Genomic DNA, 16,171 nt, shown 5'->3' on the forward strand with positions numbered 1-16,171 from the left:
CCAACAACAGCCTCTTAAAATGTGCGTTGCTATTGGATCAAATATCAAGGGTGAAACCCCCTCCCCTTTAATGTTTACCGTGAGAATGGTTCACTGCTTGCGGATAAATTCACCCCCTTCAACATTTTTCCTTACCTTTGAAAGTCAACGGTAAACGTTAAACGGGGGGATTTTATCCGTAAAGAGGGGAAAATCTCATTTCCCTTCATATAATTCATTTGATTCTTTTTATAGAAGTTTGTGGTTTGTGTTACTGAAAGTGTTGGAAGAAAATATAAGGTTTTATAATCGTTATTATATGGTTTGGGAAAGGAAATGTAGTATGGAGGAGTTGTGTAATGCTTTTTTTTTGAAAGGTGAGTTATGTATTGCTTTTGCCCAGAATTCATGATTCATTAATCCATATTGTTTTTGGTTTGGCCCAGTCTTGGGTGAGCCATTCCCCGTTCTGTTCATTTGCTTCGATCTCCCTTCCCCCTACCAACCTTTTTTCACATTTCAACTACATTTATTTCCCAGACCGATAAAAGAAATTTGAAAAAGAAGACTGGCAAAGACATGGTTCTATTCTTTCAAGAAAAAATTGCCAATGGGGGACATCAAAATACGAGAATTGCCAACGGGGGGAGGGGAGAAGCACTTTTGGAAAATTGTTAAAGAGGGTTGATAACCCCCTTTTGAGAGTTTAATAACCCCATTTAGAGGGTTGATAGCCCCCTTTTAGAGACTTGATAACTCCCATTTCGTCCCTCTCTATCAATTTTTTAAAAGTGTGTACCCAGTTGGCAATTCTCATATTTTTATGTCCCCCATTGGCAATTTTTCCTTCTTTTAAATTTGTGTATTCAACACCTCCCTCCCCCCCCCCAAATCTCGGAAAACAGCCATTTCTTCATCCCCACCTATCTATGGGGTGGCAAAAATCATCCCCGTAGTAGTATCTAGATAAGAGGAAGAATCTCTAGATGCATAGTTGCCTCCTTCATCGCATTCCTCAGAAAGAAAATAGATTGATCAAACACCTTTGCTCAAAGCATTCTGAAACAGCTACTTCAACCAAATTTATTTTCCTCGTCGTTCTATCCCAGAGTATCCATTCACTCGAGAAGTCGAGATCTTTCTTCTGGGAAGGCTTGGTGTCATTATGTTAATAAAATTTGACTCAGTGGTATATCAATGAATTAAAAGAGACTTCATAAGTTCTTGTGACATGACACATTGACACAGGAATAGGAGGCAAGAATATATATATATATAGGCTACTGATATTGGCACACATGTTTTGGTAATAAGATAAACTCACATTATCTTCTATAATTAAACAATTCCCAAAAAGCTTTCAGCAGCCAATTAAAAAAGAAAAGAAAAGTACCCTGCAAAGTAAGTGGCTGAAAACGTCAATACTCTTATATTATAATTAAGCACCCAAAATAATAATCTGGGATTTGGTAAGCAATTTTTCGGAAAGTCATTGCGTGACTGGCCTCAGGTAAATTTTGATACCAAGACTCCAAAGGCCCATGTATATCTTCAAGAGGTGGGACCCAGTAAAAGGATGACGTGTGGATGATCTTAGCCATTCATTTTAGCTAGACAAGTGGTTCCGAGAGCTGATTAATCAAACGGTTAGAAATGTTCGCTGATTACTTGTATTGTGCAAAGCTCATCCATGCCAACTTTCTTTCTAGGGAAAAATACACTTAGACCCCTGTGGTTTCAATTTGTGTAAGGTAGACCCCCTCAGTTGACGGTTCGTCCACAAATTGAAGGGTTAGGATGATCCGATGCAGTTGATTTCTTGGGCACACCCTATCTATGTCAAGGCCCATCAAATGAACGCTTTGGATCATCCAAATAATGTGGGCCCACTGTGTTTTTGGTAGTGTTTGGATTCGAGTATGGGCCCACATTGTTTGGATGATCCAAAGCGTTCATTTGATGGGCCCTGGCATAGTTAGGGTGGGCCCAAAAAATCAGCTGCATCGGATCATCCTAACCCTTCAATTTGTGGATGAACCGTCAACTGAGGGGGTCTAGCTTACACAAATTGATACCACATGGGTCTACTTGTCACTTTTTAAACATTAGGGGTTAAGTTGAATGTGTCACAAACCACAGGGGTCTGAATGTACTTTTCCCTAATCTTTCAATGGCCACAAAACTACAAAAGCCTTGTCCCTATCCTATAAGACGTTGTTTTACAAAGTTCATTTGTTTTGTCTAAGCAGAACGTCATATGATAAGAGAGAAGTGACATTGACTGAACTCAACCAATCGCTAACCCTTTTCCCTTCCATATTACCCTCTCTCTTGTGGAGTTTTGTGTCCATACGTTTCCAAACTATTCAACACAATTATAAATTCGTTCACACTCCGTACGAGTTACAGCTACTTCTCTTAAATATGGCGTTCACACTTCCTTTTACAACATACCTTTCAATTTCAAAATTCTCTTGGCTGCCAGGAGAAACAATTTTGAACTCTAACTCATTCACATGCACATCAGAGTTATCAAGGGTTTTGTTAATGAGAGCTCCCATAGAAAATGTAAATCTACAATAAATTCACAATAATTAGCTCTGTTTGGTTGCTGGGGTTTTTTTTTTTTCTTAGGATTTATGTGGGAGAATATTTAGTGGTCACATCAGCTTTTTCTTGCTGACATCAGCAAAATCTTATCTTGAAAATGGTGGTCTCTCTTTTTCTCTCTCTACCCTCTCTCTCCACTCATCATAATATCTTTTTTCTAATTAATGCTTGTCTCCTCTTTTGTCTCCTACCTTTACCCACATAAATCCCAGGAAAAGAAAAAAACCCGGCAACCAAACGGAAGGGATTAAGTGTTTTACATTTTCTCAAACAATGTGTAGATTTACATTTTCAATGCACCTTAAAGAGTGCCCCCAGGACACTCGTTAACAAGACCCAAGTATCAAACTAGGTCCAAACCTTGTTCTGAATCCTCAAGAAAATCAGATCGCTTTTATTTCAATACCCATCCCAAGAGGCGGTCATTGATCGAATGGTCATAAGCAGAATTTACGGCAATATGTGACAATTGGAAGTTAGATAGTTAGAGATGGTGTGTATGCCAAGTGATGGGGTCCAAAATATGCAACCAATCGGCTGTTGACACGTGGCCCTCACAGGGACCACTGCAAAGCCCACACCTGTCCCCTGCTAGGTATGCTGCCTGGACCAATCAGGGACTTCCACCTGCCCTTACTAGGCATGAAACCTGGTCCAGTCAGGTGCTACCACCTGTCCTGGACAGGTGGCTCAGAATCACTATAAATAGCCTTCACTTGTGCTAAGGTGAGGGTTCTGAAATCTGAAAAGCAAAACCCTTAGTGTTTTGCTCTGACATTGCTCTGCACTCCTGCTCATACTGACTTGAGTGTCGAAGCGCCCGTCCGGAGCACCACTCCGGGTTGGTCTTCTGACCCTTTGTCTTCTTGTCTGTACCCTAGTGCAGCGCAGGACTCCAAATCAGCCCTTCAGGCCCAGATCTGCCCTTCAGGTCCAGATCAGCCCTTCAGGCCCAGATCAGCCCTTCCGGCCCTAATAGCGCAGGACTCCATCAGCCCTTCAGGCCCAGATCAGCCCTTCAGGCACAGATCAGCCCTTCCAGCCCTACCATAATCTGTTACCGATTTTAGACCCAACAGATTTGGCGCCATCCGTGGGACCCCGCAACAAAAAGCTGTTCGAAATCTCACTCAGACAAAAATGGTAGGACGGATTGGCGCGGAGAACACACGCCCCCGGACCGGAATCAGACTCGTCATTTCACAAGACGAGACAACAGCCTCCGGGACAGGCATGTGCATCCTGAGTCTAAGTGTTTGCAGTGCTTGCAGACTTAGACCTCAGCAGTGGTGCAGAGGTTCACTCTGTAGAACCTGTTTGCAGCGCAGACTCAGTAGCGGTGCAGAGGTTCACTCCGTAGAACCTGTTTGCAGCGCAGACTCAGCAGCGGTGCAGAGGTTCACTCCGTAGAACCTGTTTGAAGCGCAGACTCAGCGGTAGTGCACTCCGGCTCATCCTAGTGGCTTGGAGATCAGTTCCAGTCGAGGACGCCAATAGTGTGGCCCACCTCGGCTCATCCTAGTGGCTTGGAGATCAGTTCCAGTCGAGGATGCCAGTAGTGTGGCCCACTCCGGCTCATCCTAGTGGCTTGGAGATCAGTTCCAGCCGAGGACGCCAGCAGTGGAAACCACATTCAAAGACTCTAAGTGTTTGCATACTTAGCACTCAGCTCGGTGCTTGCAGACTTAGAAGCCCCGCAATGGTGCACTCCGGCTCATCCTGTTTGGTGTGGAGATCAGTTCCAGCCGAGGATGCCAGAAGTGAAGACCACCTTGAAGACTCTAAGTGTTTGCATACTTAGCTCTCAGCTCGGTGCTTGCAGACTTAGAAGCCCAGCAGTGGTGCACTCCGGCTCATCCTAGTGGCTTGGAGATCAGTTCCAGCCGAGGACGCCAGCAGTGAATACCACCTTCGAAGACTCTAAGTGTTTGCATACTTAGCTCTCAGCTCGATGCTTGCAGACTTAGAAGCGCAGTAGTGGTGCACTCCGGCTCATCCTAGTGGCTTGGAGATCAGTTCCAGTCGAGGACGCCAGTAGTGTGGCCCACTCCGGCTCATCCTAGTGGCTTGGAGATCAGTTCCAGCCAAGGACGCCAGCAGTGGAAACTACCTTCGAAGACTCTAAGTGTTTGCATACTTAGCTCTCAGCTCGGTGCTTGCAGACTTAGAAGCCCCGCAGTGGTGCACTCCGGCTCATCCTGTTTGGTGTGGAGATCAGTTCCAGCCGAGGACGCCAGCAGTGAAGACCACCTTGAAGACTCTAAGTGTTTGCATACTTAGCTCTCAGCTCGGTGCTTGCAGACTTAGAAGCCCAGCAGTGGTGCACTCCGGCTCATCCTAGTGGCTTGGAGATCAGTTCCAGCCGAGGACGCCAGCAGTGAATACCACCTTTGAAGACTCTAAGTGTTTGCATACTTAGCTCTCAGCTCGGTGCTTGCAGACTTAGAAGCGCAGTAGTGGTGCACTCCGGCTCATCCTAGTGGCTTGGAGATCAGTTCCAGTCGAGGACGCCAGTAGTGTGGCCCACTCCGGCTCATCATAGTGGCTTGGAGATCAGTTCCAGCCGAGGACGCCAGCAGTGGAAACCACCTTCGAAGACTCTAAATGTTTGCATACTTAGCTCTCAGCTCGGTGCTTGCAGACTTAGAAGCGCAGTAGTGGTGCACTCCGGCTCATCCTAGTGGCTTGGAGATCAGTTCCAGCCGAGGACGCCAGTAGTGGAGACCACCTTGAAGACTCTAAGTGTTTGCATACTTAGCTCACAGCTAGGTGGTTGCAGACTTAGAAGCCCAGCAGTGGACCACTCCGGCTCATCCTGGTGGCTTGGAGATCAGTTCCAGCCGAGGACGCCAGCAGTGGAGACCACCTTCAAAGATTGCAGACTTAAAGAGCAGAAGTGGTTCACTCCGGCACGTCCGCTAAAGGATAAAAGACCAGTTCCGGCCAAGGACACCCAGTGAAAAACCACCTTATAAAGCTCAAGTTCTGAAGACTTGGATCCGACCAGAAAATGAGGTCATCTCAGGCCGACCAGAAAATGAGGTCATCTCAGGCCGACCAGAAATCCTGGTCATCTCAGGCCGACCAGGAAATCCTAGTCATCTCAGGCCGACCAGAAAAATCCTGGTCATCTCAGGCCGACCAGAAAATGAGGTCATCTCAGGCCGACCAGAAATCCTGGTCATCTCAGGCCGACCAGGAAATCCTGGTCATCTCAGGCCGACCAGAAAAATCCTGGTCATCTCAGGCCGACCAGAAAATGAGGTCATCTCAGGCCGACCAGAAAATGAGGTCATCGCAGGCCGACCAGAAAATCTGGTCATCTGAAAACAACAAAAGACCTGCCCGGCTGGCCGTCCACAGCCTTAGCCGGACAGGATATGGCGCAATCGCTAGACGACAAAAGACCTCCCCGGCCGAGCCGCCCAGAAGGCTTAGCCGGACAGGATATGGCGCAATCGCTAAACGACAAAAGCGCTAAAAGACAAAAGACCTGCCCGGCTGGCCGTCCACAGCCTTAGCCGGACAGGATATGGCGCAATCGCTAGACGACAAAGCGCTAGACGACAAAAGACCTGCCCGGCCGAGCCGCCCAAAAGGCTTAGCCGGACAGGATATGGCGCAATCGCTAGACGACAAAAGCGCTAAAAGACAAAAGACCTGCCCGGCCGAGCCGCCCAGAAGGCTTAGCCGGACAGGATATGACGCGTTCGCTAGAAGACAAAAGACCTGCCCGGCGGAGCCGCCCAGAAGGCTTAGCCGGACAAGATATGACGCGTTCGCTAGAAGACAAAAGACCTGCCCGGCTGAGCCGCCCAGAAGGCTTAGCCGGACAGGATATGACGCGTTCGCTAGAAGACAAAGACCTGCCCGGCCGAGCCGCCCAGAAGGGCTCGGCCGGACAGGATATGACGCGTTCACTAGAAGACAAAGACCTGCCCGGCTGAGCCGCCCAGAAGGCTTAGCCGGACAGGATATGACGCGTTCGCTAGAAGACAAAAGACCTGCACGGCTGAGCCGCCCAGAAGGCTTAGCCGGACAAGATATGACGCGTTCGCTAGAAGACAAAGACCTGCCCGGCCGAGCCGCCCAGAAGGGCTCGGCCGGACAGGATATGACGCGTTCGCTAGAAGACAAAGACCTGCCCGGCCGAGCCGCTCAGAAGGCTTAGCCGGACAGGATATGACGCGTTCGCTAGAAGACAAAAGACCTGCCCGGCTGAGCCGCCCAGAAGGCTTAGCCGGATAGGATATGACGCGTTCGCTAGAAGACAAAGACCTGCCCGGCCGAGCCGCCCAGAAGGGCTCGGCCGGACAGGATATGACGCGTTCGCTAGAAGACAAAAGACCTGCCCGGCTGAGCCGCCCAGAAGGCTTAGCCGGACAGGATATGACGCGTTCGCTAGAAGACAAAGACCTGCCCGGCCGAGCCGCCCAGAAGGGCTCGGCCGGACAGGATATGACGCGTTCGCTAGAAGACAAAGACCTGCCCGGCCGAGCCGCCCAGAAGGCTTAGCCGGACAGGATATGACGCGTTCGCTAGAAGACAAAAGACCTGCCCGGCTGAGCCGCCCAGAAGGCTTAGCCGGACAGGATATGACGCGTTCGCTAGAAGACAAAGACCTGCCCGGCCGAGCCGCCCAGAAGGGCTCGGCCGTACAGGATATGACGCGTTCGCTAGAAGACAAAGACCTGCCCGGCCGAGCCGCCCAGAAGGGCTCGACCGGCCAGACCTTTGGTGCAGATTCTGTCCGGCCGAGCCGACCAGAAGGCTTCGACGGACAGACTTCCAGTGCAGATTCTGCCCGGCCGAGCCGACCAGGAGGCTTCGACGGACAGACCTCCAGTGCAGATTCTGCCCGGCCGAGCAGCCCAGAAGGCTTCGACGGACAGACCTCCAGTGTAAATTCTGCCCGGCCGAGCCGCCCAGAAGGCTTAGACGGACAGACCTCCAGCGCAATTTCTGCCCTTTCAGGCCGCCCAGAAGGGCTTGGCCGGCCAGACTTCTGGTCCATAATTTGGCCGTACTAGATAGCTCAGAGGCTCCTATCCGGCCGTGCTCCTTCAGGCCAAACTTCAAGGCCAGACCAGGGCGCCCGGAGGCCCCTGTCCGGCCGCGGTTTCTTCAGGCCCAGTCTGAGGCCGGCCTGAGCTGCCCAGAGGCCTTAAGGCCGGCCAGATGCTGTTTTAACCCTCTCTTTGCTTCTCCCAGCCACTCTCATGGCTCGAAGAACCAGGGGACAACTGATGGGGTCCAAAATATGCAACCAATCGGCTGTTGACACGTGGCCCTCACATGGACCACTGCAAAGCCCACACCTGTCCCCTGCTAGGTATGCTGCCTGGACCAATCAGGGACTTCCACCTGCCCTTACTATGCATGAAACCTGGTCCAGTCAGGTGCTACCACCTGTCCTGGACAGGTGGCTCAGAATCACTATAAATAGCATTCACTTGTGCTAAGGTGAGGGTTCTGAAATCTGAAAAGCAAAACCCTTAGTGTTTTGCTCTGACATTGCTCTGCACTCCTGCTCATACTGACTTGAGTGTCGAAGCGCCCGTCCGGAGCACCACTCCGGGTTGGTCTTCTGACCCTTTGTCTTCTTGTCTGTGCCCTAGTGCAGCGCAGGACTCCAGATCAGCCCTTCAGGCCCAAATCTGCCCTTCAGGCCCAGATCTGCCCTTCAGGCCCAGATCAGCCCTTCAGGCACAGATTTGCCCTTCAGGCCCAGATCAGCCCTTCAGGCACAGATCAGCCCTTCAGGCCCAGATCAGCCCTTCCGGCCCTAACAGCGCAGGACTCCATCAGCCCTTCAGGCCCAGATCAGCCCTTCAGGCACAGATCAGCCCTTCCAGCCCTACCATAATCTGTTACCGATTTTAGACCCAACACCAAGTTTCATCGTATAAAACTGTATAAATAGTTATTCCCGTATTCTAATATGTGGCGCATTAAAACAATTGAACAAAGAAAAGTAGACAACGATGCTCATCATGTGTGTGTGGTGTGTAAGTGGGCATGGGGTGTTGGAGTTTATACACTGCGTTTCGATGTATAATCTTGCTCATAGTGAGGGAAGAATGGGGCATTCAAACTAAGGACAACAAGAGGAGATTTTATATGCTGGAGCATGGTTTTTAAATTTTGACCGAAATCCAAAATTTCAGGTTTTGGTTAGGACGGACACCGAAACAGCACATACCCGAAACAGTATTTTATTTTGTCCGAAATTTCACCCAAAAACAGTGGAGTGGAGTGGGACGCACTTCCTAATATGAACCAAACCGTTTGAGAGGCCAAATGTAAATAGGGTGTACCCCTTCAATCATATTCGAAGGGATAATCCCAACCTTCCAATCTATGGAGGTATCTATAATGTACACAGTCCTCTACAGATTGGAGGGTTAGGATCAATCCAATACAGATGATTTGTGGGGTTACTTTGTGGTCCTGAATTTCGAGTATGGTCACTCTTGGATCATAGAAATTATAGAATACGAGAAGAAGAAGAAAAACAGGGGTTTCAAACAAAAAGGAGAATCGAAGATTTGTATTCCACAAGCTATTAACGACCTACCCCCCTTCTTCTTCTCTCTTAAACCAACTCAAGCGTAGAGTACCTGAGAACACGAAGGAAAAAAGCCCTCAAACGATTTGGGCCCCACCAAAACCTCCCACTCCACCCACCACTCCCCTCTTTTCATCTCACACACCCTACCAATCCCAACGTCCAAACCTCGAGAAATAACATAAATCTTTCCTTCTACCCCACTCACCACAAACGGCTTCTGAAGCTCGAGCGGCAAACTCCCACCGTTCAGATACTCCCACGTGTCACTCTCAGGAACGTACATCTTCACCTTACAACCCCCATGCTCCGGAATCACAAACAGCCTATCATCCAATACGACACTGACACCTGTCCAGCCCTCCCTCAACCCCCGCTTCATTTCCTCCCACACATCCCTCTCCGCATCGTACACAGCCCCACGTGACGAGCCCGATGGCCACGTGACCCACGACCAACCCTCCGTAACAAACATCTTACTCCCTATCACGGTGGAATCATACCGCGATAACCCCGTGCGCATGTTAGCGACCGGGGCCCACCCGTCCTTGGCCGGATCGTAACACTCCACCGTCGTGATTGAGTCATCGCCGAGATCGACACCGAAACCGCCGGCGGCGAAGATCTTCCCGCCGATTGTGCCGGCGGTGAAGTGTGACCGAGGCGTAGGCATTGGGGAATTCAAGGACCAGGAATTGGTAGAAACCTTGTATGAGATTAGGGTTTGGAGATGAGATTGTGTGTCGTACCTCCACCCTCCCATGACTAAGAGTTCGCCCTGGCGCGGGAGCGATGAACAGGCGAATCCTGAGGGAGAGACAGAATTAGGGCACGGCATCGGAGGGAGGACGAACCAACGGTTAGATCGAGGATCCATGACCTGCCATTGAAGCTTTCCAGTTGATTTGTGAAAGGCGAAGACGAAAATGTAAGGAAGTGAAAGGGAGAGGGATTTTTTCACAGAGAGGAAGTTAGGGTTTGAGATTGCTTTGTTCCATGAATTAGAGACGGGTCGAGCTAAGTGTTGGTAAGGGAAAGGAAGGTGGAGGAGACAGTACTCGGAGATCTCGTCTGGTAAGCTAGGTATCAAAGCCTCTGTTTCGGAGATCGTCATGTTTGTAATTTTTTTTTTTTTTCTGATTAGAGATCTGTGGTAGAAATAGAAGAATTGAGGATAGAAAATTAGAGTCTGGGTTGAAGATCAGATCTCGAGCTTTTGTTTTTTTTTTTCTGTTTGTTTTGTGCTTGTATTTCTAGAAGGTGGAGTGAAAGCGGAAAAGAGAGGCTGACAGGAGCGAATTCCGCCAAGATCCGATCAAAGAAATCGGATTAAAAAAACACGACAAATCAATGAAGCTGATTCAGAGGGGAAGGAATTATAGCCTCACTCTTATAGGAGTATTTCTTAAGATTTTAGAGATAGGGTAGGGGTGCGAATATAAAAAAGTTAGGTGTGAGACCGCATGTTGTTGTGATTTGTCTTTGGCGTCGGCATGGCATATGTTCGTTACATGTGGGTCCTACTCCTACAGAAATGCTACCAATCAGATTAGTATCTATTATGGGGTTTCAGTTTTGGGTTTATAACCGATTGTGGTTCCAATAATCAGTTTTGTACTCACGATCGGTTATTAAAATCCAAATAATAATCCGATTTCATTGCCTAGGCCTTTTGGGGTGGCCCACCAAATTGAAGGTCCTAAGAAGAGTACACATTTGTTCTTTTGACATTTCAAAACAGGTTATCTTATCTCCCCTTTCAAAATGGGCTCCATTCCGAAAATTAAATATAGGTTAATCTTAAGGTGCTTTGGAAAAGAAATTTTCCAATCATTTTACACGTTGTTTCAGACTTTTACTCACGTTTTGAGATTTTTTTTATCAATACATGTGTAAAATTTCTTTTCTAGAGCACCTTAACAACTACCCTAAGGGCACTACCCTTGTTTCGGGGTTAAATTTCAAATCAATCCCAGCTCAACACACACCGGTGCTCTTGCCATAGACATTGACCAGCGGGCCCTAACTTTGCACGTGGACCGTATTGCCTGTTTGGACTTTGGAGAGACTCCGGTAGGCATCTAAGGCATCCAGATGTGATCACCGGGTACCATTTTGAAGATTATTTTAGTTATTTTGGCAAGGCAACTAATCCCCCATTTCTTTTATTTTGCCCACAGTCCCAAAACTAAGAAGTATCACTGGTTTTTAAGCAAAACCGTTTTCCATTATGCTTGCAGCTCTTATATTTGCTAATCTTTCAGATAATTTATGAAGAGGAAGTGATATATTTGTCCCTTTTTCTTTCCCAGGCCGCCCCGCTAGCGCATTTATCACTACTTCTTTTTTCCACCACAAGGTGTTGGTCCGGGGAAGTAAAAGGGGCCAACATATCATTTCCCTTGTAAAGGGCACGTAGCTGTCGTGTTTTGTACCATAACATGTTTTATATTTGGTTGATTAGATGTAGGTGCTCTTTTCATCATTTCAGGGAGCACTTGTGGGTTTTGTGAATATTTTGGCATCTTTTCGCACTCGAAGTTGTCTGGCATGATTTGCTTCCTGTTCTTTCTTTCATTCCAAAGATCATGCCACAACCTCGTTAGATAGGGAAGACGCTAACAGCCACAACTTTTCACACCTTTTCCCACTTTGGGCTACTGTTATTGTCACTATCATGTTTTAATGCTCTGGGAATTCCAAGTAGGGAAGTGATAAACCGACCCACTAATATCATAAATCGACCCCCATCTCTTTCTCTAAGCACTGCCCTATATGGGGGTCAATTTAAGATATATAGGGGTCGATTTATCACTTCCCTTCCAAGTATTCAATATAAGTAAATGTTTGTATTCTTCTGGGTCTGTTGGTAAGGTGGTATGTCCGCCTCTTATGATTTTCTTCACAGTAATAAAATTTAAGGTGCCTGCCCGGATTCCTAGATAAATTCTGAGCTTTAAAAAAGGAAAATGATATCATCAGCACAACCATGTTTTGTTATATGCAAGGTCCCAGGTGTTGTTGTTTTTTTTTTTTTAATTTCTATTTTAATTGGCTTGTTAGAGCTACCATTAAAAAAAAGAGCTTTTTGGGAACTGTAATAACCTTTTGAAAGCCCTTTAAATACTAAAAGATAAGCCAGGACCGTGCATATAACAAAACATGGTTGTGCTGATATCATTTCCATAAGAAAATTGCACAAATTCACCATATCTTGTCTTTATTAACTTGTTTGGAGAGGTTTTTTTCCCCAAAACTGTGTTGACCTTTGGAAATTGGGTAAATAGTAAAAGACAAGGTTATTTAGTACAATTATAAAAACATGGCAGTGCCATTATCAGTAGCAAAAAATATGTAGGTTTTTTTCTTAGGAGAGCTGGTTAGAAGAGACGCAAGTATTAGAGAGCTTCCTAAGAGCTCTCCGTGATAATCCACGCAATCACACCACTTTATTTGGATAAGAATTCCTTTAACCTTGACAAATGGCAATCATATTGGAGCCAGCCTATAAAGCATTCGTGTCCTAACACTAGAACTCTTCTCTTCTTTGAAACAGGCCCCCTCTCTTTAGACGTATCACCCATTTCTCTCGTACTAATAGTAGCACTCATCTCTACATTCTAAACTCTCAAATTAGCTATTGAAAGCCACTTTAACTCCCAAAAAGACTATAAAGAAGTAGAGAACCCATCTAACAAATCCCCACTAATGTGATAAGTATCATTATCAAATCAAAGGAGTGCTTATAGTATAGTAGAGGTGGAGTGCACGATTCTACTATCGTAGCTTTTCTTAAGGTGAGCGAGCACACGTGTTAGAACAAGTAATAATGAGTTCAATCTTCTTCATCTTACCTGAATGAGTGGGGAATGTTAAAACCTAGAAACCTAGAAACCTAAAAACTGTTTCAAATGCCTATAAAGCAAATCATCAATCATAAGATTCCAAAAGATGCCCCATCTTACTTTAGTCTAAAGGGAAAATACGTCAATGACAAAAAAGTCTGGAGCGGCTTCATGCGGCCTAGGGTCTTGAAGGTGGGCCCTAATAGCCGAAGGCTATTTTATTTTGTTGTTTACCCGGAAAACAAGCATCCAATGGTGTGCGCAGTGGATGTCACTACCGTGACTATTACCAGAAAATCAACCCCACCCTATCTATTTATGAGCTCACCTTTCCCCTTCCCATATTTGACGCTAATTGAAAAGTGAACAGAAGCTTCGAAATAGTTTTATAGTATCACTACCATGGTTTAAAATTTCGGTTCCTGTAACCGTTTCGGACCCACCGAAAACCAAAATTTCGGTCTGAAATTTGGTAATTTGGTTTGAAATTCTGGACCAAATTTCCGAAATTTTGTAAAACTTTTTTTAAAATAAATAATGGCATTTAATTGAAATTTCGGTCTGAAATTTGGTAAATAGAGAAAAATGAAATTTCGGAAAATTTCGATTTCGGTCGAAATTTAAAACCATGATCACTACTAGGCAATTAAAGAGATGATTCTGTTTGTTTTTGGTTTTTTTGAATCCAAAACTGGTTAGCGGACTCGGATTGTCTTTTAATTTTGAGTCCAACAATTAGCTTTGGATTCACAATCGTTTTTTTGTAAGTATAAATGATTAAATAACACCAACTCTAACAGCGTAAGCTTTTGGAGTAATTGGTCATTTTACATGGTATCACATGGTATCAAAGTAATTGTTGGGCTCAGACCTCCTTGATATTAAAAATCCACATGTAATGGCAAACCCAACAAGAGGGACCACATGTGCCACGTGTAGGCCAACCCTAAAAAAAGTGGCCACACACGAGGGGGAGTGTTAAAGTATAAATAATTAAATAACACCAACTCTAGCAGCTTAAGCTTTTTGAGTGTTTATCATTGGTTCACATCACTACAAGAGATACACTGGTTGGTGATGGGGAAATCGATCACCAGAGGTCTAATCCATTGTTATTTATCTTTAGAAACGAAAATCTATTAGTTGTGATAAATGGCATCATTAAATGGCTATAGTGACAAAAACAAAAATCCATCCCAAAACAAAGTACCTAGTTGTGCATTTTTGATAGAAAAGGCTTGAGGGAGAAGCAACGGATGACATTGTGATAAAAAAATAGTGACGAAAATTAAATTCCCTCACATATCGGGTGAAAATCTTAAAAAAAACGAAGATGAGGCTATGTTTGGCAACTGTGAAACTTTTTCCGAGGAATGTTATTCTGTCAAGTGGTAGGAGAAAGGTAAAAAAAGTGGGAGGAGAAGCTAGAGTGACGGAAAATTTTAACTGTAGCTGGTGAGATACAAAAATAAAATAAAAAAAGTATGTTTATAATGTGGTTCTTTTTCGGTCGCTCTGAGGAGTTTTTCTTATAGCAAAGACCAATCTTTTTTTTACCTGCACATGAAATGTTAAATGGCGGCACGATATTCTGCTTTTGCACTAAAACTACTAGATAAAATTCACTAGTACTCAGCCAAATCAAAATATCCCACAAGATCTAACAGATATGATTCAATGATACATATGTGGAATACTTTTCTTAGTGAAACTGCAAGATACCTAAGAATTCAGCCTTTGGAGATATGCTTTGTGGACAATCCATGAAATGACAGCAAATGCTATAAGTGGACATGTTGGAGAATTGTGGGCCACTTGCCATTCCTGCAAATATTACCGTTGCACCCTTGTTGCCGTTTTGGGTTGATTGGCTGATTCTATGGGATTAGATTGAAATCTAATTTCAGCAAAATCTTTATATCTTCCTCTTTATATATACTTGATGTATATCTGTAATCTTTATGAATGAAAGAATAAACAAGAGATCTCTCCGTGGAGTACTAGGCATCTTGCCGAACCACGTAAATATTGTCTTCTTGTGTTCTTCTATATTATTTCATGGTATCAGAGCCAAAAGTCTCGAGTTCAAACCTCCCGGATAGCAAAAATCCACATGCAATGGTCGGCCCAAAGTGGGACCACATGTGCCATGTGTTTTTCAAGTGGACCACACGTGAAGGGGAGTGTTAAAAGTATAAAAGATAAATAACTAACGCCTTTCTCCAACAGGACAAGTACTTGTCCATGTGATGGAGAATTGATTTGATGCGCCACCACAAACTCAGTTGTTAGGCCTTACTCTCACCGTGGTTAGATGAATCCAACTCCTAGATCTGACCTGTATCCAAACACACCCTTAATTTTATCATGATTTTTATAATTTTAAGGTTACATTTTTTTATTGTATTTTTATGTTTTTTCCTTGGGCCAACCCGAGCCCAACCCAATTTGGAAAAAGAAAATGTTAGATAGGTTGGGTTAGGGTTGAGAGCTTTAGTGGTGGGTTGGGTTAAGGTAGAAGCCCCTCGAACCAAAGCTCGGTTAGAGGAATGCTAGCTTGGGTTGGGCTAGGGTCGTGATAATTAAAACCATGATGACAAGCAACTTCTTCAAGATGAACGGACATGATCATCACACAATCATCTTTAGTGTTTGCAATACAATCCTTCTATTCTTTGCCCTGATGGAATATTGGCCAAATATCAGAGTAAATGATATAAACCGTACTCCAATCAAGGAATTTTGCAACACTGCCATTCTCTTCTAACTATGCACATATGGAACATTATGCTAAGGTCCTAAGTGGGGGCCTATTATATGGAACTTGGTAGGACCCAGTGTGATATGGGACAGGTTTAAAAGGCCAAGCCTCACACGTTCCATCAGTTCTAGAGCTTTTGGCGTATTGGTTAGGTACCTAACATTTGGTATCAGACCAGCCACCACATTTCATGTTTAAGTCATGGAAGAGGCGATATGTGGAGAAGACTACCTAAAAAAGCCAGAGTGAGAGTCGTTAGAGTGAAGTTGCCACAGAGTGGGCCACCACGGAAAGGGTTGCCTAAGGAAAGGACTACCCGGGAAAAAATGGATAGAGTGAAAGCTGCATAGAGTGAGTCGCCAGGGATGACGAATACAGAGGCATGGTGGAATGTTACGGTCCTCACTG

General features: G+C 45.5%; 1 protein-coding gene across 1 annotated transcript; it reads right to left on the reverse strand.

Annotated features, from left to right (window-relative positions):
- Positions 1 to 9,093: 9,093 nt before the first annotated feature.
- Positions 9,094 to 10,577, reverse strand: AFR (Galactose oxidase/kelch repeat superfamily protein). Its single transcript, XM_077360614.1, has one exon. The coding sequence runs from the start codon at positions 10,269 to 10,271 to the stop codon at positions 9,195 to 9,197; it is 1,077 nt and encodes a 358-aa protein (XP_077216729.1). The 5' UTR covers positions 10,272 to 10,577; the 3' UTR covers positions 9,094 to 9,194.
- Between the last annotated feature and the right edge of the window lie 5,594 nt (positions 10,578 to 16,171).

This window comes from Tasmannia lanceolata, unplaced genomic scaffold, assembly GCF_043159265.1.
Source record: "Tasmannia lanceolata isolate RefF3 unplaced genomic scaffold, GAP_Taslan_0.1 ptg000018l, whole genome shotgun sequence".
Lineage (NCBI taxonomy): Eukaryota > Viridiplantae > Streptophyta > Magnoliopsida > Canellales > Winteraceae > Tasmannia > Tasmannia lanceolata.